At 50.8% G+C, this 27938-nt stretch overlaps 1 protein-coding gene across 1 annotated transcript in view; it reads left to right on the forward strand.

Moving 5' to 3' along the window:
- GALNT18 (polypeptide N-acetylgalactosaminyltransferase 18) overlaps positions 1 to 27938 on the forward strand; it is a 349679-nt gene that overhangs the window by 179392 nt on the left and 142349 nt on the right. The window contains exon 3 of the mRNA XM_034995612.1: positions 14300 to 14466. Coding sequence (XP_034851503.1) covers positions 14300 to 14466 — 167 coding nt within the window. The remainder of the gene's footprint in view (positions 1 to 14299; positions 14467 to 27938) is intronic.

The raw sequence follows: 27938 nt of genomic DNA on the forward strand, positions 1-27938 counted from the left end.
TGAGGTGGGGATCCAAGGGAAGCGCTCGAGCAGACTGGTAATATGCTCTGATTGTCATTTTCAAAGGCCCCCGTGGCTGCCGTGTTGAGAACAGACTGAAAGAGCCTGGGAGGGAGCAGGGAGACCGGTTAGGAGGCTTCTGCCTATCCCAGTGAGAGGTGCTGCTAGCTTGGGGCATGATGGCAGGGGGCAGTGTTGGGATGGGGTTGGCTTGTGGGGGTGTCCCAAAGGTGACTTTATCTCAATGCCACAGGGTCTCAGCCCCCTGACAGTGCTGCAGAGACCACGCCTGGGGCTGCAGAGAAGCAGGTCTGATGCGGGCAGAACCTAGAGGCTCTGGGAAAAGGGTCCTCAAGAGGAGTTGGGGCCCCAGGACTCCTGCAGGGGCCTTCGCCTTGATCTTGGCCCACACAGGGGCTGCAGACTTTGCAGCCAGCTCTGATGTACAGCTCAGGCCTCGCTCAAAGCACGTTTGTTCCAAATTAGAGGGGAACTGAGAAGGAAGCTATGGAAACAGACTGCAGCATGACTATAACAATGACTGGTATTTACACAGGGCTTGACGTGTTGAGAATGCCCTTCCCATCTGGACCACACCAACCTGCCCCAGAGGTAGGGAAGGAACTGGCACATTCTCCCCATTCAGAGTTAAGGAAACTGAGGAACAGAAAGAGTAAGGGTTATGTCTGAGATCACACAGCTGGATGAGTAGCTGAGCTGAGACTCAACCCCATGTGTCCAGATGCCAAATCCTGGCCTTTGATGGTAGCCCACGGCTGTGTTGTTAGGAGCCAACTGACGCCGGAGCCCCTTACCCCTTCATTGAGAGATGTGCCCTGTCGCCGCTATTCCTTCCTACTTCCATGGGAAAGAAACAGGAAGGTGAAGGGTGGAGGGGACTGGGCCATGCGGCCTTTGTCCGAAGGGCAGGCCTCCCTTGCAAGCATGCTCTAGAGGCAGCAAGGTTCAGGGGGCAGTCCAGCCTGGGCTTCCTGAGTTTGCGGAGACAGGATCTCTGAAGGACTCCAGGTGGGCAGAATTCTGAGCAATAATCGTAATGGAAAGACCTTCCCTCTGCACAAAGCTACAGTTTATGGAGCTTCCATGCCTCCTCTGTGGGGCAAGGTGCCTTTTCAGGGAAGGAAAAACGGAATCTCTGATACAAGACAGAGCTGAGCCCTCTCCGTGAGCCTCCACCAGTGCTCTCTGCAGGGGCTTTAAGGATGCGGTTTCTCTTTGCACACGTACTTGGAAAGCTCCGTGTAGCTCCACTTCAGCTCCCGTGCCAGACGCACAACCAAGATCGGAGAGCTGTTGGTGAACCACTCAAAACAAGAGTGTGCTTAGCTGAAACAGGGCCTCTCTTTGTCTGTCAATTTCCGTAAAAAGATTCCTGCCTTGTAACAAGGTCATTGCTTCTTAGCTTATCCTGTTTAACTCATTTTGGAAACATTTTTTCAAAGTCTTTACTATCATCCCATTCGAGATTACACTGGCAAACATTTCTCTAGCATGAGCCATGTTTGCAGGGATGCGTTTGGCACTCTATTTCTGTTAACTCTTCGACTCCTCGCAGTGACCTTCTGGAGTAGGGACTCGTCCGGGAAACCCACACTGTTCTGGATTCTCCTACTCACAATCCTTCTGACACCAGCTGTGTGGGGGTTTTCCATGCCAGCCAATTCTGTGACGCTAGCTGGGTGCCCTACAGTTCAATTCAGTTGTAGCTCTATCTGCCAGCAATTAGCATCAGTCCCACTGGCTGCAGGCTCAGTCCCGCCACACCGTCCCCTCTTCAAGGCCAGTCACCAGTCTCAGTTGTCATCTGTGCTTCTGACCGGCTATAAGTGAGGTCCCCACCACCTGTCCTGGAGTTCAGTAATTTGCTAGCAGTGGTACAAAACTCAGGGAAATGCTTACACTTAGCAGTGGATTATGAGAGATGTAAGACAGGATACAGATGAACAGTCTGATGAGGAGTTATATAGGGTGAGGGCCTGGGAGGGTCCCAGGCACAGGAGCTTCTGTCCCCATGGACCTGGGGTATATCATCCTCCTGGTATGCGCAGATGTGTTCAGCAACCTTGAAGCTCTCTGAACCCATACTTTCAGGATCTGTATGGAGGCTTCATCATGTAGGCATGATGGATTATTAACTCACTTTCCAGCCCCTCTCCTCTGTTCCAAACTTTGGTCTTTCTGGTGACCAGCCGTCATTCAGGGCCCACTAAGAATCACCTCATTAGATCAAGAGATGCTCCCATCACCCAGAAATTCCAAGGCACTTAGGAGCTCTGTGTCAGACACTCCTGTCACTCAGGGAATGACAAGGGTTTTAGGATCTCCGTGTCAGGAACTGGGGTCAAAGACCAAATATGAGCAGAAACCAGGGGCAGAGACCAATATATATATTTCTCATTATTTGACAGTATTATTATTCGTTCCCGTTTTACCAAAGAGGAAACTGAGGCACGGAGAGACTGTAACATCTGTTCAAGGCTGCTAGTGGCAGAGCCGGGGTTTGAACCCAGGTAGTCTGGCAATAGAATTTGTGTTTGTAACCGCCACCACGCTTACTGCCTTGAAGTATCCATTTGTGACACTAATGGGGATGGGGACTGCTTGAACAGTATGTAGCACTGGGCCCATCAGTTCGTCTGAGTCGGGAAAGTCTTCTCTAAGTGCTGGTAAAACTGTTTTGCTGAACATAAAACTCATTATCGAGGCAGAGAATGAGGCCTTTGCTACAGGTAATGTTGGGATATGAGGCAAGGTGGGTGGGGGTGGGTAGCATCTGGAGAGGAAGCACCATGCTAAGGACAGTCTCCAGATGTGTCTGGCCAGGTAGATCTTGCTTCATTCTCAGTGCCCTTGGGGACTTCTGTCCCCCGAGGTGTCCTTGGATTTTGCACTTTGCTCTTTGTATTCTTGGGTTTGCTCTTCCAAGTTCTAACCCTGACACTATGCTTGGCTTAATTCCTGGACTGGAATGTGGGTGATCCAAATCCTGCCCCACCCTCTCTGCCATCATTTCTGGCTGGTCCTTTCTTGGTGCTGAAAAATGCAATCTGACCCACTTTTGTCATCTGGCTGAAAGGACCATTCTATACTCAGGGTCTTATACACAGCAGAAGACATAATGAGAAGGAAAAAAGTCCATCCAGCTGGTTGCTAGGCTTTATTAATTCATTCATCCCACAAACATGTATTGAGCTGCAAGTATGTGCCAGGCACCCAGTAAAGCACCAGACAGCCCATTGTTCCACAACAACAGGTGCACGCCTCATTCTTTTCTGCAGGCCGTGGTGGTTATTTCCGACCAGGAGCTGCGGAAAGCGGAAGGGACGAGTGCCTGAGCTAGTGGGCATTTGGGTGTGGGTAGGAGCAAGGGAGCTCCGGGTGGCAAGCTTCAAGGCTTAAAGTTGCCGTGGCAACTCTATGGCCTACCTCCAAGGTAGTTCAGGGCAGAGCCTCTGGCAGGTACTATTCCTGCCTCTCGCTGGGAGATCCTCAGAGGCTCCTGGGTCTGTCAGTGATCATGTCACCTTTCTTTCCAGTGTCCCCTGAGGTCCTTGTCCCTCCCTCCCAGGGGGTAGGGTGGACTGGCTTTTGGGTTGACTGGGGGGCTCAAGCTGGAGACAGAGTGATGAGGGTATGATCTAAAGGGGGTTAGACTATTTTCTGCAGCCCCAGGAGGGAGCAACTGGGACAGATGCACACACACACACACACACACCAGCCCTGTTCCTGAACTGGAGAGATCCTGTATGAATATCCAAGTAGAAAGATCTGGAATGGGAATATAGCAGAGAGAGAGCACAGCATGGAGCCAGGGGCTCAGTCCCCCTAGGAGCAGGTTAGAGTCCATCCAAGGTGACGGTGGGTATTTGCCGCCACCACTGGGGTGTGGCCACAGGTTTGCACGTATGAATTGGAGGGCTGTAGGGTCCTCATCTCTGGACTTTGTGGGCCAGCAGGGATGGTTGGGTATGTATGGTAGACAGAATAATGGTCTCCCAAGGGCGCCCATGTTCTAATCCCTGGAACCTATGACTATGGTCTGGTACATGGCAAAGGAGAATCAAGGTTGAAGATGGAATTAAGGTTGTTCATCAGCTGCTTTTAAAATAGAGAGATTATCCTGGATTATCGGGATGGGCCCAGTGTAATCACAGGGCACCTAAAAGTGGAAGAGAGAGGCAGAAGAATCAGGCCAGAGGGATGGCAGTGTGACAAGGACTCCACCAGCCATTGCGGGCCTTGAAGACAGAAAAGAACCATAAGCCAAAGCAAGGGGGCAAGCTTTAGATACTGGGAAAAGGCAGGAAAACCGATTATCTCTGTGAGCCTCGAGAAAGGAGCGTAGTGCTGCCAACACTGTGATGTTAGCCCCGTGAGACCCGTGTCAGACTTCTGACCCCAGAACCGTAAGATAATAAATGTGTGTTGTTCTGAGTCGCCAAGTGTGTCGTGCTTTCTTCAGCAGCAATATTAGTATTAGGAAACTCGTACGGGGCACAGCCTGTAGCACAAGATCCCGAGAAGGCTAGAGAGGCTCTGTGCTTGGTTTAATGCTCTACTGTCACTGTGTTAAAACTCAGAACGATTTGTGAATACCACCATCTTTGCCCTTTGCGCTGGGCCCCACAAATTATGTAGCTGGTCCTGGGGGACAAGGGGGATGGCTCAAGGGGGAGCAGCTGGGATCATGATTGCTGGACCATGTGGGAGTTGCTACCCGGGGCTAATGATTTTTACTAAGAGCTACCACTTGCTCACTTACCATGTGCCCTGTGCTGGGCAGACTGCTTAATGTGTATTTTCTAATTTCACTTTATCCTTTCGTCTCTTGGAGGTAATTATTATTATTTCTGTTTTATATAGGAGAATACTGAGTATTTGTCAAGTTAATAAGCCCTACTCAAGTTCCCACAGGTGGTGGGTGGCAGAGCCAGTATTTTTTTTTTATTCTTATGTTAATCCCCTACATTACATCATTAGTTTTAGATGTAGTGTTCCATGATTCATTGTTTGTGCGTAACACCCAGTGCTCCATGCAGAACGTGCCCTCCTCAATACCCATTACTAGGCTAACCCATCCTCCCACCCCCCTCCCCTCCAGAACCCTCAGTTTGTTTTTCAGAGTCCATTGTCTCTCATGGTTCGTCTACCCCTCCGATTTCCCCCCCTTCATTCTTCCCCTCCTGCTACATTCTTCTTCTTCTTTTTTTTTTCTTTCTTAACATATATTGCATTATTTGTTTCAGAGGTACAGATCTGAGATTCAACAGTCTTGCACAATTCACAGCGCTTACCAGAGCACATACCCTCCCCAGTGTCTATCACCCAGTCACCCCATCCCTCCCACCCCACCCCCACTCCAGCAACCCTCAGTTTGTTTCCTGCGATGAAGAATTCCTCATATCAGTGAGATCATATGATACATGTCTTTCTCTGTTTGACTTATTTCCAGAGCCAGTATTTTTAGCTGGGTCTTGCGTCTTTAGGACACTGCCTTGGCATGCTTACCCTCCCCGGCCCAGGCGACTTTTTCTGGTTTGGGATCGTAGCTCTATGGAGGTGACCCAGAGATCTATGGAAGATGTGTCCTCCATGAGGGCAGCTTCCAAACAAAGGGGAAACACCCTTAGTAGTGATTCTGCTATTGCATTGAAAATGTTAACCACGCACAGTGAGGCGAGGGGGGGTGGGTGGGACGGATCACACTCCTTTACTAAAGCACTCTGGGAAAACAGTTCTGATTCTTAATGTTAAGCTCATTATGGGCCAAGAGTATCATGTGGGCTATTCTTAAAGATAATATAATCTTGAGCTATATTAATAGAAATATAATGCCTTTAAAAGGGGAGGTGATAGTTTTGTCTATTTTGCCACTCAGATGACAAGTGCAGGATTGGATTGTAAGGGATATAGAGAAAGGAGTATGTTCAGAGGAGAACGAGTCAAGAGAAAAAGTGGGGAACATGACAAACAGATGCAGTTTCTGCTTAGATTATAGAGTACTATAACAAGCAGGTTGACCTCCAGCAAGTTCCCCAGCCTCTCCTATGCCTTGATTTTCCTATACACAAATTAGAGATGGTAATATTAGAACACTGCCTGACACATAGCAACTGCTATTTAATTTTTTGTGACTTGCATCATGTGGGTCTTTGGTCTGTAAAAGAGATGGCTTGGGGGGACATGACCATGACTTTAAGTCCCCGGAGGACTGCTGTGTGGACAAGGAGCCACATGGGACAGGCCATTGGCCCCAGGGTTAGAGGAGAGGAGAGCCAGGCAGGTCAGATGGAGGGATTTCTCCCCAGCCCCAGAGTTCTGGGCATCAGAGGCTGGAGCCAGGTCTGATGGAGAGCAAAGATGCCCCATCCTCCTTTTTCTGACCTAAGGGGCCCACCTTCCCCCACCGCACCTTCTCCTTGCCTGACCTGCTCACCAACAAACTCACCAGACGGAGACGCTCAGTCCCTGATGTGCTTTCCCCACCAGCTGACTTGTTCCCTGGGCCACTGTCCATGTAGCCCCAGGGATTCCATTTCCCCTGGATTTCTAGTAAGATGTTTTAGGAACAAATGGTTTCTCTGCTTCCTGTCAGTTGTGTACATTTCAAATGACTCCTTTCTCTCTTGTCTTACTTACAATCAACATTTGATACAGCAGATCCTTTCTCCAAATTGGTATAATCACCTGTAAGATGTTTGTAGGAGCTCTCCCTCTGGATGAAAGCTGGACACTTTGATGATCACATCTACTTCATAGTTTACCTGTCTGTGGTTTCTGATCAGATGGTCCTGTTTCTCTCGCCTTGCAGACGGTTAAAGCTCCCAGTTCTTAGATGTCTGCTGTCTCTTCCACACCTGAGCCAGGGGGATATCCCCCCACCCCACCCCCACCTGGGCTCCATTTACTGCTCTGGCTTATCCGAGGATAAGAGAAACTAGATAACATGACTAACAGATGAAGCTTCTGCTTAGATTATAGAATGATGTTTAAAACAGGTAGGTTGCAAGGCCCGGTCTCTCATTTACAAACTGGTTGACCTCCCACAAGGTACCAATCCCCGTTGTACCTTTCTCACAAGATAATCCATTTGTGTTGTTTTCAGGCACCAAGTTTATAGTGATTTTTTTATGGCAACTCTGTTCGTGTGAGGAAATCATACAGGGTACCATCAGCGACTTACTGTTCAGCTCAGCGATTCCTGCTCTGCCAGGTCATGCTGGAATTCCCACCCACAGGCCTTTCATGGGCCTGAATCAGTTCTCCTGTTCATCAATCGAGTATTTATTCATTTGTTCATTCAGCTAGACACCCAGGGGCTCCTGAGTTTCCACTCTGTGCTGCGCGTAGTACAAGGTACTAGCCATACCTGGTGAGTAAAGCAGATGTGGTCTTGAGCTCATGCAGTTTATAGGCTAGCGGAGATGCTGGTGTTTGTTAAATACTCACATAAAAACATGTTGCGATGGCTTATGAGTGGCATGCAAGTAAGGCGGAGGAGGCTGTGAGAGTCTGACGGGGGAATCCAGTTGCAGCCCAGGAATCTCAGCGGGCCTCTCCTTCCTGGGGCTCCTGCGTGCTCTCGGAGCAAGGAGCTGAGCTCACGTGGCAACCACAGATGGCTAGGGTTCTTTGTAGGCTGATGTTCACGCCCAATCACGTCATCACACCGCCGGAAGCCATGTGTTCAGGTGTGGAGGAGGGGGGCATGATTCAGGACGGCCCAGGGAGGCCCGAGCCTGCCTCCTCCTGACTCACGTGTTAGAACGCAGTCTCTAGTGGTGATCTCTGCATCTCCAGCTCCCTGACCTGTTCTGTTCCAACCCCATCATTTCTACTGCCCCAGACTCCTGCTTCCTGCCTCCTGGCGTATCTCACGTTCAACCTTCCCACGAGAGAGGGCTGGATCGGGTCACAGGTCCTTCTTTAGTATTGCCAGATCTGACTACACACAGCTCCTGGGCCAGGTTGCCCTATATGCTGATGGCCACGCTGTTGGTAGCTATGTGGAGCTCAGGAATCAGGCTCTGGTCCCATCAGCGGTGGGCCAAATGATGAAGCCACGAGACAGAAGACCCAGACCCCTTTATACCAGGAGTCACCGGGATGGTTTATCCCAATGGGAACAATGCACCAGGAAGAGTTTCAGGGTTCACATGCCCAGCAGGGCTTTATCATCTTTGCACACATCGGACACACAGCATCCTCTCCATCTTTCATCAGATAGCAGCCTGGAGTGACTTCTGTTTTGCACCCCCCCACCCCCACCAGGTCTCTAGCTTGTCACAACACCATTGTTTTGCCGGATGCATCTCTGGGTGAGAGTGGGAAGGAAGATACAGACCCTAGTTTAGCAGGGATTATGAGTATAGGCTTTGGAGACAAATGAGCCCAGGTTTAAGCCCTGGAAAGTAACTGAACTGTCTTAGCCCTATTTCCCTCCTCTGTAAAATGGGGATAATGGTGTTTGCCATATAGGATTGTAGGAAGGAATAAATGGGGGGGGGGGGAGTAAAAATATCCAAACATCTCTTAGCATGGTTTATGGCAAATCGTGAACACTCAGAAAATGGAAATTATTACTATTATAATTTCCAAATATTCTACAGGGGGTCCGTGGGCAGTAGGGGCAGCAGGCACCATGCAGTCTCTCAGGTGCAGAGGTCATGGAGATAGAGATGCCAGCCGGAGGGAGTAAAAATTTTGACTATCCTCATGCTCAATGAAAATCTCCTCATTGCCCTCATCTGTGGGTTTCATTAAGTCCAGCAGACTGGACGGAGGCCAGCCTGGGAGCCTATCTCATCTGGAAAGGTCTAGAAGAAGCCAGCAGTGTACCCAAGTGAGGTCAGAGGAGGAGCAAGCAAATCCTGTGGGTGCAGGTAGGGGAGAGCCTGGGGTGAGGACACTGATGATCTCAAAGGGCCAAGAGGGCTGTGCTGACCCTGGGACCAGGCTCTGTCCAAGGGTTTATGTCCTAGGTGGTTAGTGGTGTCCCTGAACCCTGTGTGCTGACCATGGCTGCAGGGGAGGGTGTCTTGGGAGAAGCCTGGGAAGAGAGAGGGGCTAGGGACACTCAGGGGAATGGGTATCTGGGCATGCCATTTTCCTGCTGCTTTGTCCAGGAAGACCCCGTCTCCACTTGGAGCATCCTGGCATAGTTGGATCTGGTGACCCCCTGCACTGGCAGGCAGCCTCAGCTCACATTCGACTTTAAACTTCATCCTGGAAGAGGTCTACCCACTCCTCCCACCCCAGGTCAAGCAGCCTCCCCATGAGTTATCACCCTGATGGACTGGGAGCTTGTAGATTTGCCAAGGTCGTAGGGAGGGGAGAATCCACCGATGCCACATGGAGGCGTCTGGCCACTGTCCAGGGTGGTACCCGGCCGCTGGGAGCCAAGGTTGGTCTCACTCACTTGGCCACTGCTTCCCTGCCTCCCACAGGCAACAGTCGCACTGAAGCTCTTGATATAAATGTGCTTTCTAAGCAGATCAAAACAGTCTCGGGGAGCTCTGCCGAGCGGCCTCTGCATAGCTGCTCACATCTCGCATCACCTTCTGTGTGCAGAGATCGATAAAGTTGAGTTTATCATGACCATCAATTCCAGCTTATTAGACAGCCATAGTACTCCCCTCTCAGAAATGCCTTGTTTTTATCTCTAGTGGAAAATGGCTCGACTTTGAACAAGAATAAAAGTAAAAAGGGAACTTTTATGGCTTAATTTTATAGGAGAATATGCCTCTTCTCAGTATGAGTAAGGAACTGGTCCTGTACAGTCAGGCTTTCTCCAGAAGCATCAGTAGGGGAAGGACAGTTGGGCCTGTGTGGTTCCTCTGACTCTCAGGTCCTCTGGGCCTTCCTGGGGGGGTGAGCGGGGACGAGGGGTGCAGAGGCAGACACCCAGAGTGGGTGGGGAGCAGGCGCTGGGAGCAGAGGGTGTGGGGCAGACCCTGGACCCTGGAGGGTCGAAGTGCCGCGGGAGAGCATCTCGGGTGTGGATACATTGGCAAAGCTCTGGGGGTGGGGCGTTCGGCAGTGCTGGTTGATGGGTGAATCGAGTGGCTGGACTCTGGAGCAGAAGTGCTGGGCTTGGGTCTGGAACAATTCTCTTCCAAGGTGGTTCTTGAATGTGTATTCCCTTTGAAAGCCTTGAGCTGCCCTGTGGCAGGCAGGCTCCTGTCCTGAGTTCAGTGTTCAGCAGGGACGATGGTGAGTGTCACCAGCAGGTATGTGGACATCTCGCCTGACAGGCCGTTCTTCCTCCTTCTTTTTGCCTCCTTTCTCCAGCAATGCAAATTCTGCTTCAGTGCGTCGATGTGTGTGTGCTGGGGCCTTTGAGAAGGTAGTACCAACTTATTCAGCAGATGCTGACTGAGTGCCTGCTGTTGGCTAAGCACTGTGCTGGCCAGTGGGCGTGCGGCCGGGAGCAAGCTCTGTCCCTACCCTCAAGAAGGCTAGGGACACAGTGGTCTACTCACAGGGTGACCGACTGTCCCGCTTTGCTTGGGACTTTCAGTGCTGAAACTGGGAAAGTCGTGGGCAAACCAGGACATGTGGTCACCTTGTGTAATCATGAGGGCAGTAAGGGGACGTTTCATGTGGCATTTGGTGGTGACCAGGTGCTGCGTGGGAGGGCAGGTTTGCAAACCTATTCTTGAATGAGGTGTCTTCTTTTCACCATGTGGGAGATAGAAGATCCCAGAGTTTACAAAATTTTTGAGAGAAAGAACAGCTGAGTGGTTGTTTCTTCTGCCTCCCTTATTCTATGACGTGACATGGAGAGAGGTAGAGTGGCCCGCCCAGGGTCACACGGCAAGTTGGGGCGGAGCTGGGGCTGGGTGGCTTCATCCGCTGCCCAATGCTCTTGTCCCACCTTGTCTTCCTTATCCTGACCACCCTGCAGCCTTTGCCCAGCCACACCCATACTTAGGTTAGGCTCCGGTAAATGAGGGGTGAGGGAGGGGGCCTCGCAGTGTGGAGAGAGAGAGGCCAGGGCAGCGCCGCTATTGCTGGGAGGACTCTGAGCAGCGTGCAGGAGAGAAGGGGAGGAAAGAAGGATTTAAGGAGGTCAGGACGTTTGGCCCGGAGGGACCACTTAATTACAGTTCCAAGAATCAGAGAGCTGCCCGAGACTTGAATGTGAGGAACTGGGGTCATAAATTCAGGGGAGGAAGGACCCTCTGGTGAAGAGAGGCCCTGACTCTCCAACACAGGGAGGAGATTTGCAGAAAAAAAAAGGAACATGCTGGGGTCAGTGGTGTGCATATAAAATTTAGGTCTTCCATAAAATCAATAGCCCTGTTAGTTTTAATTCCAACAACCTACTGTGTGCCAGACTCTGGTTTAAGGGTAAGAGCACAGTAGCAAAATAAAGCCCCTGCTCTTTGGGGGCTGCAGTATAGGGGGGACAGACAATAAACAGGTACCAATATGATGCACTACTCTAGGTGTCTGTCATGTTCCAAAGCGGTTGTGTATAACAACCTTACGTTTGAAAGAATCTTTCATGCGAAAATGGTGATCAGCAGAGTTTAGCTTATAAAACAAACATAACATTTCCATTCTGTTTAAGACCATCAGGAGTCGGCTCCCCGGCCCTGGGGGTTCAAACCATCGGGGTGGGCATGCCGATACTGGGAGAGATTAAATTTTGTCTCCTTGGGACGGGGAAGAGGAGTGGTTATGTTCAGAAGTAAGAAAGGAGGGGAGTAGAGGAAGACAGTTAACCCCCAGCTCTGGAAAACACCTATGAACAACCTGGAGCTCTAGTTAGCGGGGCTCTCAGGCCCCGGGGAACCATGGAGAAATGTTTCCAGACACGGGGGCACCATCTTCATGCTAGTGGGGCTAGTGGGAAGGACAGCGAGCATGAACCCCTGCACTGACCTTATTGGGAGCTGTTCACTATACTTTATAAAAAAAATAAAAATAAAAATAAAGGTCATGTACCAGCAGTTTGACCATATATAGTATTATTTTAAAAATGCAATCAGCAAGCAGGTTGTCTGTTAATGCTTTTGTCAGTTTTCATACCTAAGGAAGGGCCAGCTGCCGGTCTTGATAGACATAAATAAGCACTGCTAACCACACACCTTCCTATGGTTCTTATAAAAATCCCATTCACGACAACAAAAAAAATTTTTGGAAATGGTCAGGTGAGCTTAAAGCTTCTAGGCTATCTCCTTCATTCAAGTCCCTCCCTCTGCTTCCCTGTCCCCTTCGTCCCTTCACTGCACTTACGTGAGCCACTTTCCCCTGTTGCTTCCCCTCCCATCACCGCACTGTTCCCTCAGCCCCACCGGGCCTTTGCACGGCTTGCTTTTTCAAACCATATAAGCTTCTGACTAATTCCCCCTCACAGAGCCCTTCCCTGACCACTCCTTCTGAACAGCTGCGAAGGCATCACCCTGGCCTCCTACCCTGCGTTTCTTTTCATCTCTGTACTCGTGTGAAATTGTATCATTTCTTTGCTTCCATGCTTACCTGTTTCTCCTGTCAAAGTCTAAGTGCCCTGAGGATAGGTATTTCGTCCTCGCCCTGCCTACAGTAGTACCTGCCTCATGGAAGAAGCTCAATAAATATTTATTCCATTAAATACAAGAATGAACGCCTTCCAACCCAATCTGTTAACCTGGTGGTTTTATTAACATTGTAAGCATGAGGTGGATTTGGGAAGAGTTCAACTCTTCTCCTTCCTCCACCCCTCTTTGGTGAGAGAGAAGGAGAGCTGGAAATAGAATGGGAGAAGTTTCTGTAAATTTCTGGTAACCATAGAGACGGTGATTTTAGTTTATTAATCTCCGGCTCTTAAGCAGGCTGGGGCCCCATGGTGATTTCTCCAAATTGCTCAGCGCTGGTTATCCTGCAGCCTTCCTCATTAAGGAAGAACCGGCCCATTCCTATCCTGCAGCACTTTAATTGCCGACAAGCAGAAGCTGTGTGCTATTATGCTCATTATTGCATGTTCTAACCTGGTTGCACCTCCCACTTTGGAGGGAGCCCCTGGAGCCGTCCGTGGCCGGTGGTGGGAGTGGACGGCCTCCTCTCTGAGCCCACGGCCTGTAATTTCTGCTCTTTGCTTTCATTCAACTATCTTGAGTCAATGCCTTCTGGAATAATGGTTCCTTTCAGCCAGAGCAGGGCACCAGCCATGGTTTCCTGCCCACTAAGGCAATGTTTGCAGCGGTTATGCGTTTCTCTTCTGATGGGGAAGAACACACAGACTTTAATTAAAGGTTTTGCTCAAGTCCTTTGGGTAAGAGACCTCCAGTGACTTCAGGGTTTTAGGAGAACTCGGGGGGAAATGGGACAGTTAGAGGCAGTCTCTCCAGCAACCATTTTTCCTGGAGGGAAGATCCCTGGTGTAGATGTCAGAGGCAGAGTTGGGATTCTATCTTGGCAGCTGACTCGCGTGGTGGGGACTCAGTCTCTCTGAGCTTTAGTGCCCTCATCTGTGAAATGAGGTGGGACTTGTCCTTCCATCCCTCATTCGTGTGGAGACTCTGGGTCTAGTTTCAGCCTGGTTCTGGAGGTTGGATCCTGGTGATGAATGAGAAGTAGGAGAGGCACCAGGCATTATGCCTTCTGGAGTGAGGCAGAGTGGCTTCTGGCAGTTGAAGTCTCTGGAAGGACACATATTTCTGTCCTCCGGCAGATCGTCAAAGGTCTGCCTTCACCTAGATGTTGCCTGCCATTTTGAAAATACTAAGACTTCCCTTTGGTTGCCTTTTCTATCCCAGTGGGTTTAGAAATACTGAGCCGTTCTCCCAGTAAGTACTCAGTGCCCACATGCTGGGTTCCAGGTACTGCCCTCGGGCGCTAATTGTACAGCTATTCAGCTGGGATAGCCATTGACAAATTCAGACTCTGGGGTGGTCCACACCAGTTTTTGTTTTTTTTTAAAGATTTTATTTATTTATTTGACAGAGAGAGAGACAGCTAGAGAGGGAACACAAGCAGGGGGAGTGGGAGAGGGAGAAGCAGGCTTCCCGCCGAGCAGGGAGCCCGATGCGGGGCTCGATCCCAGGACCCTGGAATCATGACCCGAGCCGAAGGCAGGCGCCCAACGACTGAGCCACCCAGGTGCCCCCACACCAGTTTTAATGGTGTGACCCTGTCTGTGGCACACTTAGGGCTTGTCTTCCGTATCAAATAAGAATCTGGACCCCTGAGCCCTCCGGCAAAGCTGGAGCCAAGACATGGGGTGGGCCGGCCCCGGGGGTGACCCCACCTGAGTCACTGACAGATCTGAGAGCCTGGCTGTTCTTCTTTCCAGGTGCCGCAACCTCTCCTTCCCGGAGAGCCTGCCAGAGGTGAGCATCGTGTTCATCTTCGTCAACGAAGCGCTGTCCGTGCTGCTGCGTTCCATCCACTCAGCCATTGAACGCACGCCTCCACACCTGCTCAAGGAGATCATCCTGGTGGATGACAACAGCAGTAACGGTGGGTGCCCGAACTCCCTTGGGCCCAGTGCCCTGCTCTGTGCCTGACATCTGAGCAGAGGCTTCAGCCTCGGGGGCGGGGGAGGGGTCTCATTTTCTTAAGGCTCCTCGTGACTGCTCCTTCTCTGAGACGTTGCTTCAGAGATGGGAGGTTCTAGATGGCCACTGCTCTGGATGGTTCCCTCCACAGGTGTGCCCTCTCTGTATCCCGGAGGGGCCTGGCCCCCAGGCTTTTCCTTACTGGCTGTGCACGGTCTCCTGTAGCATTCTAGTGCAGTGTGAGGCACGGAGCCCTGACCTCCACCCCCACCGCGTGCATAGTGAACAGTCCCAGGGCTCTTTTCTGGGAAGCGTCAGTCCAGTTTGTGGTGTTCCTTGGCCTCTGTCTGGAAGACAGTTCGTGTTGTCTTAGCAGTGCTGCTGCTGGTGGTGGTGCAGGGTCGATGGGGCTGGTGATGGTGAAGGTCACGGTGGTATTGACGGTGGGGCTGGTAGTGGGTGTGTAACACAGTGACAACCGCAGAGCTGCTGAAAGTCTGTCCTCTTTGCTGGATGCCCTGCTCCCTGCCCTGTCTGGCCTTAGCAAAGCCCCAGGGGGCCCGCAAACACTAGTTGAAGCCCCCCTCCCCATGTTGTCCCCCCTTCTCCAGCTGCTACCAGCTACCTCTTTCCCTTGGTGTGTATTTCAGGGCCTCCGATACCTATGTATACCGCCCCTGTAATATTCTCCCAACTTAGAGACCAGGTACTGAGATGGTTTAAAAACCAGTGCTCTTGATAGGATGATTAAAATGCATTTGCTTTGGGGGCGCCTGGGTGGCTCAGTCCTTAAGCGTCTGCCTTCGGCTCAGGGCATGATCCCGGGGTCCTGGGATCGAGCCCCGCATCCGGCTCCTGGCTCAGCGGGAAAGCCTGCTTCTCCCTCTCCCTCTGCCTCTCCCCCTGTTCATGCACTCTCTCTCTCTGTATCTCTGTGTCTCAAATGAATAAATTAAAAAAAATAAATAAATAAAATGGATTTGCTTTGGATAATGCATGATTTTAAAAACCAGACCGCTGGGTCACAGGATCATAGAGTCCCCGAGCCTGTGTTATCTTTAGTGCTTTCTCTGGTATCAGGTAGTAAATTTTCCAGTGAATCAGCTGCTGTAATGAGAAGTTCAGATGGGCAATTTGTGTTTTGTTATCAATTAAAGCTGAAACATATCAGATAATTGAAATATATTTAATCTCAATAAGCGAATTTTCTTTTTCATTTTCTCATGTAGTAAGAAGTATAGGAGCAGTGCTGTGAAGCGGATTTTAGAGTTTTCTGAGGGGCAGTGCTTATGAATCACTTGACTCTAATTGTTCCATGGGTGTGAAGGAAGGAAAAGACATCAGAGGATGGAAGCAAATAGGCAGCATAGTTTTATTTTTATTTTTATTTTTTTTAAAGATTTTATTTATTTATTTGACAGAGAGAGACACAGCGAGAGAAGGAACACAAGCAGGGGGAGTGGGAGAGGAAGAAGCTGGCTTCCTGCTGAGCAGGGAGCCCGATGCGGGGCTCGATCCCAGGAACCTGAGATCATGACCTGAGCCGAAGGCAGACGCTTAACGACTTAGCCACCCAGGTGCCCCAGCAGCATAGTTTTAAAGATGATTGTCCATTATGAGGGATATGGGAAGGGGCCCAGCTCCCACTTCTTGAAGGTACTTGCTATTACCTTAATTGTGTCCATGGAATGGATGCCTACGAGAGCTCCCATCCCCCAATGGCTAACACCAGAACAGCTTGACTAGCTCACCCATGCACCCCACCTTGCTCCACCCAGGCCTGCGAACCCCTCCCCTTTTAGAAGATGAGAAGGCTAAGGATGAATGAGCCATCTCCAAGGGTGAGGACTTCCCCTAAGCAAGAGGCATCCTTAGGCCCTGTTCTGCTGTAGGGGTGGGTATGGGGATCGAGGGCAGGTAGGCCTAAGGCGCGCTGGTGAATTATGGCTTGGTTTCAAGCCAGGGTGGCTCTGAGGATGATGGTATGTTCCCAGGGGAGGGAGGCAGAAGGAGCAGTGGGCCAGGAGCAGTGGGATGGCTCTTCTTCGGGGAGGGGGGCTATCAAACCCTGAACTCTAGGGAGTATGATGCTGATGGTATGGTTAATATCTGGACTGTGGTGGTAGTTACACAAAGCTGTATGTGACAAAATTGCACAGAACTATATGCTCACACCCAAATGGGTACATGTCTTACTGGAGAGATCTGAAAAGCTCTGCAGATGGAGGCAACATCCATGTGCTCATTTTGATATTGTACTGTAGTCGTGTACGATGTCAGTGTTGCAGGAGGGCTGGGTGGAGGGTGCACAAGACCTCTTTGTACATTTCTGTGTACTTTCCTGTGAATCTGTAATTATTTCAAAATATAGAGCTAAAATAAGCAAACCTCTCTCCCAGAAGATTCTGATTCGGTAAGTTTGAGGCGGAATCTGGCCATCTCTGTTTTTAAAAGCATTCTTAATAATTCTGTTGCATAGCTGTGGTTGAGAACCACTGGTTTAATAAACAAGATGTAGCTTTGCTTTTGTACATGTGGAATTCCAATACATGGTGCAAAGGGAAAGAACTGTGGACTGAAGTCTCAAGTCATGGGCTCTAGGATCCTCTCCACCATTGGAGGAGTGACCATGAAAACATCCCTCAGTGTCTCGGGGTCTTAGTTTCTTCCTTTGTAAAATGGGGAATGATAATCCTGCCTTGCTTGCCTCGCATCCTGACACAGTCAAGTGCATGCCTGAATTGAACCCCGTCAGTGTTTACCCCGCCCCAGCCCTCATGTCCATTCCCAGGAGACTGCTGCATAGCTAGCCAAGTGCACAGCCGGGGCTCAAGAGAGAGAATTGTGGGGACGTAAATTCGGAGTCTTATACGCAGAATAACTGAAGCCATTCACTGGGAGGAGATGGTGGCAAAGAAAAGAGGGCAGAAGGAAAAAGCTTGAGAGAATACTGAGTGTGAAACATTAAGGCGGTTAGCTGTTGAGAGACAGAACAGGAGCGGAGAGGAGAATCTGGAGCATGACAGACTCCGTGGAATTCCCAGAGTGAGAGTCATTTATTTGAAGAAACCCAGACAGGTGGAAGAACACTGAGTCTGGGAAGAAGCCCCCAGAAGGTACGGATCATGGAAACCTCAGCAGGAAGCTTTGGTAAAGGACTGGGGGTGGGGGCTGTGGAAGTCAAATACAGATGAAGAGCAGACAGGGAGGTAGATTCTTCTGTCAGGGATTTTGGCTATAAAAGAGATTCAGGAGCTAAAGCAGGAAGTGGAGCAATGTTTCATGTGCACACACACACACACACACATTTTAACCATAATCCACAGCAACAAAGACATTTACATCATGACCCAGGATGACACGCCTACTCACACTCATACAATAGCATCCACTATTGAAACAAAACTTTTAAGCAACAATAGTTAGCCTTCTAATGTGCAGAGCACTATGATATTTTCTATTGTAGTCTGGTCTGTGTTATTCAGTTGTATTGTATTGTATTGTATTGTATTGTATTTCTCTTTTTCGAAAGGCAGTTTGTCCTCAAGACCCTGACTGCACATCAGAATTGCTTAGAGAGCTTTTAAGAAATCCGGGTGGCCATCCCTTAGCTCTGGTGATTTCGTTGTTCTGGGGAGGGGGTGCCTGTATCCTTTGAGGCCAAGGCATGGAACAAGGCCCCCAAGGAAGGAGGAGAGGATGGGATCCAGGGCACAGAAATGAGGGCTGCCTCTGGGAAGAAAAGGCCTGTCTTTGTCCCACTCGGGAGGAGCAGATGGGTGAAGAGGGAGTTTGCTAGAGGCAGTGAGGGGTGTCGGGAGGCATGTCAGGAGGGGTGCCGGGAGGCTGGCAGAGCAATAGCAATCAGTCCCAGGACCCTGCAGCTTGCAGAACCTCGGGTGGGCGGGAGGCATGGTGGGAAGGGGACTGGTGCCGGCTGGAGTACCCCTGTGTGGATGGGGCAGGGAGGTAACCTGTAAAGGGCCCCCTGCACCGAGACCAGTCTGAGCTGAGCTCTCATGAAGGGAGGAAGAGACCCTTGAGACTGTGGCTCTTGGAGAAGGTGAGCTATCATGCCTTGGCAAAGGGCAGAAGGGCCCTTCAGACACGACCAGCCTGACTTGGTGGAAGGCGGCTTTATGACCCTATCCTGAGCAGGCTCCATCTGGGGCTGGCTTCCCTGGGGCATCATCTCGCTCAGCACAGGAATCGGGTTTATTTCATGGCAGGCCAAGGCACTCCATTTATGGAGTGCCCAGCCTGGGCCAAGGGCATGAAGGCAGTCTAGTCCCTGGCATCAGGGAGTCCTGCAAATAAATCTAAACTGGGAATGAAACATACTAGGACTCAGTTTCTGGTGTCAGTTCTGCCACTTCCTGGCCATGGGTCTTTGCTTTGGTTTTCTGTGCCATGTGGGGCCATCAGGCCCTGCCCGCCCTGCCTGCCCCATTGCCACTGGGACACGTGAGGTAACAGCACTGAAAGGGCGGTGCAAGCTGCAAGGTGTGAAGGGTGCCCCGAGGCTGAGTTTCAATGACAGTAACAACAACAAAAACAGCAACTAATAATAATAATAATAATAATAATAATAATAATAATAATGATAATAATAGCTGATGTGTAGCCACTGCTTAAAGGCTTGCTTTTTTCTCCTTCCCGAAACAATGTGCTCTGGTGGGGAGAGTGCAGAAGCGTGCAGAATTTGGCCTTAGGCCAGCTTTTCAGTTCCAGCTCTTTCTAGCTCCTTCCTGGCTGTGCGCTCTTAACCTCTGTGAACCCAATTTTTCTTATCTCTGAAACTGGGATGTGGAATTCCTACCTCAGGGATTGTTTGGAGGCTTGAGTGAGATAAGGCACGATGGAAGGGACGTCTGTGTTTAAACTCGAATTGAAGCCGGAGTACAGAGCTTTCGGAATGTCCTCCCAGGCGATGTCACGCTTTCTGTGTGTGCTCATGCCTTGTCTCCCCCAAACCCTTCCTCTGCAGGCATTTTTGTTTTGGGGCCAGGCCTGTGCTTCCTGGAAACAGGAAAGGGGCTGGCGATGACCCCTTTCTTCATCCAAGCAGCCACTCCAGATCTTTAGCTTTCTCCTGCAGAGGCCAAGGGCTGGAGTCCGAGTCCCTGTTCTCTGCCTGCTTAGCAATTTCCGAAACAAGCTCCACTCTTTCAGGGGCTACCTCCTGTGTAGGATGCTGTCATTCTGCTGAAATGGTCTCAAACTTTAGTATTTGAGCTTGATTAAAAATACAGAGATTCGGGGCGCCTGGGTGGCTCAGATGGTTAAGCGTCTGCCTTCGGCTCAGGTCATGATCCCGGGGTCCTGGGATCGAGTCCCACATCGGGCTCCCGGCTCAGCGGGGAGCCTGCTTCTCCCTCTGACCCTCTCCCCTCTCATGCTGTTTCTCTCTCGCTGGCTCTCTAAAAAATAAATAAAATCTTTAAAAAAAAAAAAATACAGAGATTCATTCAGACACGTTCTTGCCTCAGGACATTTGCACTTGCTGCTCCCTTCTCTTGGATGCTCCTACCCCTGAGATCTGCACAACTTGCTCTTTTGCCTCCTCAGGCCTTTGTTCAAATATTTAAAATGGCACCCTGTTCGAAATGGCAGCCCTGACCCCTGTCACTCCTCATCGCTTCCTTGTTTCTTTTCTTCCACAGCACCTATTACCATCTGATCTACTGTCCTCACTTGGTGACTTTATTTGTCCATTTTCGCTCCACCAGTATGTAAGTTCCATGAAGACAGGGACTTCTGTTTTGTTTATTGCTGTATCTCCAGTACCTAGAATAGTGCCTGGTACTTAGTGTGTAATAAATATTGATTCAATGAATGAATGAATTTTGATTCTGTAGGTCTGCGGCAAGGCTTAGAATCTGCATTTTAATAAGCTTTCCAGAGCATTCTCATGCAGCGGGACGTCCTCTGGGAATCCCTGCTCTAACTATTGTCCCCCATCTGTGCTGCAGCTGAGGAACTTGGGACAGTAGGCACTTAAGCTCCCCCAGAGCAAGCCTCAGGCCTCAGGCACTGCTAGGTGGAGTGTGTCTTCCCTGGGTGGGGCCCTTGGGACCTCCCTGCTGCATCCCAGGAAGATGACATGAGTGGTGGGCAGAATGCAGGAGGGGGAGCTTCTCATGCTGTTACCCCAACGTGGCCTGAACTCAGGTCCTATGCACATAGGCAGACGGCTGACCCCCAGCCTCTCCCCTTCAAAGTTACCCAGCCTCTGCAGGCCTTCTTGACATGGCGGCCATGCCTGCCCCGTGACTCTGAGACAGTATTTCCCCTCCCTGGCTCCCTCTTCCTCGTTATCTCCAGAAATGGTGGGAACACGGCTCTGAGCCTCCTGGTTTTCATTACCGTACTCTCGGTGAATCCCAGTGGGCCAATATCTTCAGCTGGTACTAAGTGATTTAACCTTTAGGGACCTCCAGAGGGAGGGAAGCCCTGGCATTTGCCACAGACAGAATCATCCCCGCCTCTGATTCTTGGCATTCACTTGTTCATTCATTCCTTCATTCATTCACTCCCTCAGCGGGTTTCTGAACGGCCTTTAGCACACAGCTAAGCACTTGCCCCCGCCCCCATGGTGAGCACATTCAGGTAACACAGGTATCCCAGGACCTGGCACAGAGCAGGTGTTCTCTGAACGTGAGCTCTTTCAGGTTCCCTCACCAGCTGTCCCGGAATCACCACATCCCACAATCCAGCCACCTCCACTTCCAAAAACAATTTCCTTTGCTATATCCCGTTTCTGTGTTTCCCTTTTTTTAAAAGATGTATTTATTTATTTTAGAGAGAAAGAGAGAGCACAAGCAGGAGGGGCAGAGGGAGAGGGAGAGAGAATTTTAAGCAGACTCCCTGCTGAGCGCAGAGCCCAACGCGGGGCCCGATCCCATGGCCCTGAGATCATGACCCGAGTGGAAACCAAGAGTTGGGCACGTAACTGACTGCGCCACCCAGGCGCCCCACTGGTTTCCATGTTTCCTTGTATTAGCTCGTGTCCTCTTTTGATACACTTAAAAATCATATACCCTTCTCTTCATGCTACTTGGAATTTCAAAATGAATCTGAATTTTGTGACTAAAAGTGCATCAAAGCAATGGCAATGTCAAATATTCTTTTAAGAATCCCATTTCCCTGGAGATTTCAGTCTGCTCTTGGATGGCAGTGATGTGCCCAGTCTAACCGCCCCCCCACCCGATGTTTGTTCTCTTCCAACAAGAGAATGGCCAGTTCCCAGTACCTCGTGCACTCATCTCTCTCCTGGGTGATGAATCCCGTTTGCTCGTGGATCCAGCCTTCTCGCTGGCCACGTTTGCTTGAAACCTTTGACAAATGTTGGCAGAATGAGGCATAGAACCAGGCAGCCTCTAGAGACAGAGCAAATGGGGCTGTCCCTCCCCCACCACAGCGAGAGGCAGACAGACAGACAATCCAACCCCATCTGGCTCTCAGGAGGAAACTGAGGACCTATGTAGGACAGACTTGCCAGGGCCCCACAGCGTGTGAGTGGCAGAGCTGAGGTGGGACCTCGGGTTCTCTGACTCCCACCAGGGCTCTCTCCTCCATCCCATGCTGTGTCCCTGTGTGACCCTGTGTTCATTCTTCCCACTGTCTACACTCTATAGGGACATGGTAGTCCATGGCCAGGCACCCTAGGTTTGGTGTGGTGGCTCCAGGCCATTTGCTCTACTTAGCAATGAATGACTATCCTCCCACACCCCACCCCCTTTGCCAAATTCAATCCTCAGGGACTGTTCAGGTGGTACTGCTTCCAGAAAGCCTTCTGTCGCTCTGCACTCCGCCTGCCAGCTAGATCAGGAAATTCACCTTAAGCACTCCCACATGCTCTGGCTTCCTCCCTCACACACCATTTTTACTGGTTATTTACTCACTAAATTATAGTGGGCAATTTAGCACAGATTAGCCAAGGTGACCAGTGTGAGAGAGACATGGTACCAGGCATCTTAGTGTCCCACCACCTAGCCCAGTGTTCCGCACATAGTAGTCCCTCAATAAAACTGGTTATAAAAGGACACTTATAATCCCTTAGGGAAATAGATGGGGTTACCACCTCTGTTTCATAGATGAAGACACTAAGTCTCATTGAGCTGAAAATAAAAAGTGACCAGGGCCCAAGGTCATAGCTGGGACACGGTAGGATGGGGATTCAAACCCAGGTCCCCTGGCCCTGGAACCCACATCTCTCTGCTCACCACATTGCTGACCAGAGTGGCTCCCAGTGCTTCTGTGTAGACAGAGTCCCAATCAGGCAGCCCCAGCACAATGAGTACTTAACATGTGCTCCAGCCTCTTCTAAGTATTTTTTTATAAATTAATCAGTGCTCTATGATAATGGTAAGAACCATTATCAATGTGATTTTACATAATAAGGAAGTAGGCACAGAGGAGTTAAGGAACGTGTCCAAAGTCCCACAGACATGGGATTTGAACCCAGGCCGTCTGCCTTCAGAGCTAACGCCCTTGACCACTAAACAAGGCTGCCTCCAGTGCACCATGCATTTCTGACTTCAAAAGACTTACTGGAATTTTGTCCTCATTCTTTGGAGAGGGAATGGTGTTGGGCAACAGGGCCAGCAAAGAAGGAGGCAAAGAAGGAACTTGAGAGAAGGGTATGGCTGTCTCCTCAGCTGGAGCTTTGCCCAGGGTTCAGTAAGAAGGAGAGATATGTTGGCCGGAGGCTGCTAGGCTTGTCAGTGTTGAGAGGAAATCAAAGAGTTGGCAGCCATGCTTAGGTTATCTTGTGAGAGGCGTGGCTTCCTATTTCCTTTGCAATAGGAGGAAGTTGGTGTGTGTGTGTGTGTGTGTATGCACGCATGTGCATGTGTGTGCCCGTGAGCACATGTGAGTGAGTGGCTGTGAACCGGTGCGTGTGCATGGATGAGATATGAGCATGGGAAATGTGTGCGAGCATGGGAAATGTGTGCAAGCATGGATGTACCTGGTGTCTTACTCCATGTGGGCTGCTATAACAGAATACCCTAGATTGGGTGGCTGAAAGAGTAGACATTTAGTTCCCATGTTCTGGAGGCTGGGAAGTTCAAGATCAAGGTGCTGGCAGATTCAGGGTCTGACGAGAGCCTGCTTCCTAGCTTATAGATGGCTGCCTTCTTGCTTGTCCTCACATGGCCTTTCCCCGGCATGCGTGTGTGTGCAGAGAATGCAAGCTCTGGGGTCTTGTGCTCTTCTTATAAGGGGCACTAAGCCCATCACGGGGCCCCACCCTCATGACCTCCTCTGACCCCAATCACCTCCCAAAGGCCCCACCTCCAAATACTATGATGTTGGGGATTAGGACTTGACTATATGGGTCCGGGGGGCATGCAGATTCGGCCCATCACGCTGGGCTTGTGTGAGCAGGGGTGGGCAAGGCCCACAGATAGTGGTTGAGCCTCATCCACCACTACCTGGAGCCACCTTCACAATCCTGATAAGTGACAAGTAATTGCACAACTGTGAATCATTGTTATTTGTAATTGTTGGTAAGACAATCACAGGGTAGTGGCAAAGTAGAATCAGAACTCCCAGATTGTTTGCCACCAGCTGCTGGGTCCCCCTCCACCCCCTGCAAAGACCCCATCATCCCTTGGCCCAGAGGCTGCCTAATTGTTGTTTAATGTTTCAAAGATGCTGTCCTACACAAGAGATACTCATTCCAAGCTGTAAAAATACCAACAGCTTTGCATGCCGCTGGAATAATTGCAAAAAAAAAAAAGGCAGAGGAAAAGAATGGTCCGACAGTATTGTGCTTTATGGAGCTTAAAGAATCCCATATAGCTAATCTAATTACAACCAAGGCTCAGGCAGCTTAGAGGTGTTTATACAGCCAGGCACATGGGCTGTCAGCCCACTCAGCTGAAGGCTTCTCCTCACCACCCACCCTATGCCTTTGACGCCTGTGACTAGAATAGCCCATCCATAAGACTGGCAACGGGCACCCAGCAGCCTCGACATGGGAGCAGCCTAGGCACTGAATTCTGCAGGAGTCCTGGAGGCTCTCACCTTTACTCTGTACTGCCGGGGGGCTGCCCTCCCCCTGCCACACCGTTTGTCGCCTGCCTGAGGGTAGCTCTTGGCCAGGCTGCAGATCATGCACACCGGTGTTGACCAGCAGTCTCCCAAGGAAACTGTATGACCGTTGAGCTCCTGGCTGCTCTGGATAGCCAATGCCCACCCCTCCCTGACTCAAGCCCCGACCCTAGCATTGGGAAGTGCTTCGGCCCGTGACCACGGTGGTGGAAAGGAGTCCGATAAATATTTCTGACATTTTCAGTCGTGTCTGTTTCTGACCCATTCTCTCAGAGCTTCTGCATGTGGTTCCGCAGGTTATGCCCTTCGCCGGGGCACCCAGACCAGGGGGAATGGGGGAATAAAATATAGCCCATGATCTCCGTTGGCTAAGCCACACATCCTGCTATGAGTCTGTGTCGGAAATGCCTTTTTCTAATTGGGAGTCCAAAGGGGAGTACTTTTCTAGAACATGCATCAAGGTGCCATGTGCTAATAGCCCAGCCTGTGCCGACCTCTGCAGTGAAGAACAGCAATCTGTTCTTCCCATGGTGGGCAGCATGGCTTTAACAGAGCTGCTGCAGCCTGGGCTGTGTTCCCTGCACCTGCTGCCCCCCCCCCCACCCCAGCCTTCCTCAACCTTCTCTGAGTTGGTCCTACGCTTGGCCTTCTGCCTCCACTCTCTACCAAGCTGCTATTCCCTCCTGGGATGGAACCCTTACCCCCTGAGCTGGGTTCTGGCTCCTCATCTAGCCCTGGCCAATGCTCCTATTTGAGAGGCTTGCCTTGCTCCCCATACCAGCTGGCTGGGCCCTGCTCCCCTGGTCTGATCCACCTGCCTTCCCACAGTCTCAGGGCTGAGACCTCCCACCGAAATGAGCATCCTTAGTTAGTGATGCTTGGATGTGCCCAGCCCCTGGTGACAGTGCCTCTTGGTGGACCAGCCCCAGAGCTCAGTCAGTTTCTCCAGCTCCGGTCCTGCACATCGTCAGCCTCTTCTCTGTCCTCACCAGCCACCCTGCCGAGGTCCCAGCAGGCCCCACGGCAGAGCCTGCCTGAGTCTGGCAGTGGGGTGGCTGGTACATCACTGGTGCTGGGCCCATTTACTGATACGGGCAACTGACTCGGGGATTCAGAAACTCCCCAGTATGCTTCCCTGGCCACCAAGAAGGGCCCCCAGGAGGGCAAAGGGCCTGCCCTCCTTAGCTCATGAGCTCCCTGTAAGCAGTCAGCAGCGGGAAGACTTTGGACCATTTGGCTTTACACACTAGCCGAGACGACCACTATTTGATTAACAAAGCCAGCAGGAACCAAATACAAAAAGACCTTCTTCCAGCGGTCAGCTGTGTGACCATCTGTCGAGGGGGAAATTCCTGGAGCCGGAGCGTTGAGCAAGTGTGGGAGGAAATCAGAAGACGTCTCTCCTGCCCACAGGTGAGGGGCCCCGCTGCCGCAGCTGGGAGTCCAGCTGTCCCTGGAAAAGGCCAGGGTCGCACTCCCCCAGCCCGCAGCGCAGCCAGCAGGAGATGTCTCCCTGGCCATTCTTGGCCGTCGGCCCGTCCCGCTCAGCAGCTTGTACAGGTGCTGACGGTGGAAATGCAGTGAAGGCCGGGGGCTGCCGGGAAGCTGACATCCTCCCTCTGCTTGCCCACATATTTAACACCACTTGAAAGCCAACAATCAGATATTTCCTACTGATACTAAATCTTTGGAGTACGGAATGCCTTCTGGTGGCATTGATTTTCTGAAAGGCTGCCCCAAACCACACCACCTCCCAGGTGTCCTCCAGCGGGGTCGGAGGGCTCAGCTAAAAGGGGAGCATGCGGACAAGCGTTGGGGCTTGTTGCCACCCCAGCGGCCACCCAGCCCTGTCCTGCGTGTTAGCTGTCAGGGTTCCCAGGAGACCGGCACCACCATGTTCAATGGCACGGTGGAAGCTTGTATGGGAGATGTCGTTAGGGGTGGTAGAAGCCGGGACAAATAACGGGGGCCTGAAGGTCCAGCAGGAGGTGTGGACCCATCTCTACTGCTCATCACTAGAAATCTGCTCTTATTGTGGTGGTGGGAGGAGAGCAGATTTTTTTTTTTTTTAACCACAGCTCTAATCTGCTCTCTGGGGCCCTAAATTGGGGAACAACTCTATTGTTTTTTTCAGGGACTGCCTTACCTAGCTGCTTAGGCCCACAGGGACTTAGGACTCTTGTGCTCCTCCAGCCATTCACATGCATTCATTGAACAACCCGAGAAGCAGGTTCCAAACTCCTCAATGGGGAGGCGGTGGTGAGGCAGATGTGGTCCCTGCCTCTGACGAGCTTTAGTCAAGTACACAGACTCTACAGCCCTGCTTTGGCACAGATGTAGAAATGAGATGCCTCATTTCTGGTTGTTTTTAGAAGCTCATGTCTTGGGAGTTCGAGATGTATGTAGAATTTTAGGGAGAGAAGCTCTTGAACAGAAAGCAAGCCCAGGTTTGTCAGATCAGTGAGCAGGAAGTCTTCATGTGAACCACCACTAACAGAAGGCTGCTTTTACTAGACAGCCCCAAGGTTGACTCTTGACTCCCTCTGTGCTGCTGATGTAGGGCATTGATTTTAGCCGGACCAAGGAGAGCAGGACCTAGGTAACAAGACATGTACTTCCCTCTGTGTTCTCCTCCCTGGTCCCCATACTGTGACTTCCAGTGGCCTCCCCCTGGCTTAGGTAGTTCTGTGCTCAGCACCTGACCTACAAATAGGGTGGATGACATAGTTCACTTTGTGAGTCCCTCTCCCACCCAGAGGGGCTTCTCTTATGGGACATTGGGCAACTTGAAGCAGGTAACCCTAAAATCCAGCCCAAGCTCCTCACTTTCCTGAAGGGGAAACAGATCCAGAGAGGTTCCGTGAGTTTCCCAGCGGCGCACACCTAGCTAACGGCAGAGCCAGAGAGCAACCCCGCTCTGGGGCTTCACTAACTATACTCCTTCATCCACCAGACATTCACAGGGTGTGTTCTCAAGAGTCAGGGAGCATACTCTGCACCTAAGATGCAAGGATGGGTGGAAACAGTTTCTGTTTCCAGACAGCTCACAGCCTAGTGCAGATGATAAACCAGGAACAAATAGCCATTACCCACAATGCGCTGGTAAGGGCCAGCAGCCACAGTGAAAGGGGGCCCAGAGAGAGGTCTCAGTCATTCTGGGAGGACTTCCTAGAAGAGCTGGCATTCGACCTGGGCCTTGGAGATTGAATGGGATTTGGACATGGCTATGAGGGTGGAGGAAAAGAGAGAACCTGCCTCTGTTTTTGTGTCTTTCTAATTAGACTTTAGGGAAGAATCAAAAGGATCATCTGTCGAGCACCTGTTATGTTCCAGGCACTGTACTACACACTTTTACACATGATCTGAATTTTTCCA

This window comes from Mirounga leonina, unplaced genomic scaffold (assembly GCF_011800145.1).
Source record: "Mirounga leonina isolate KUSES-001 unplaced genomic scaffold, KU_Mleo_1.0 Mir_92, whole genome shotgun sequence".
NCBI lineage: Eukaryota > Metazoa > Chordata > Mammalia > Carnivora > Phocidae > Mirounga > Mirounga leonina.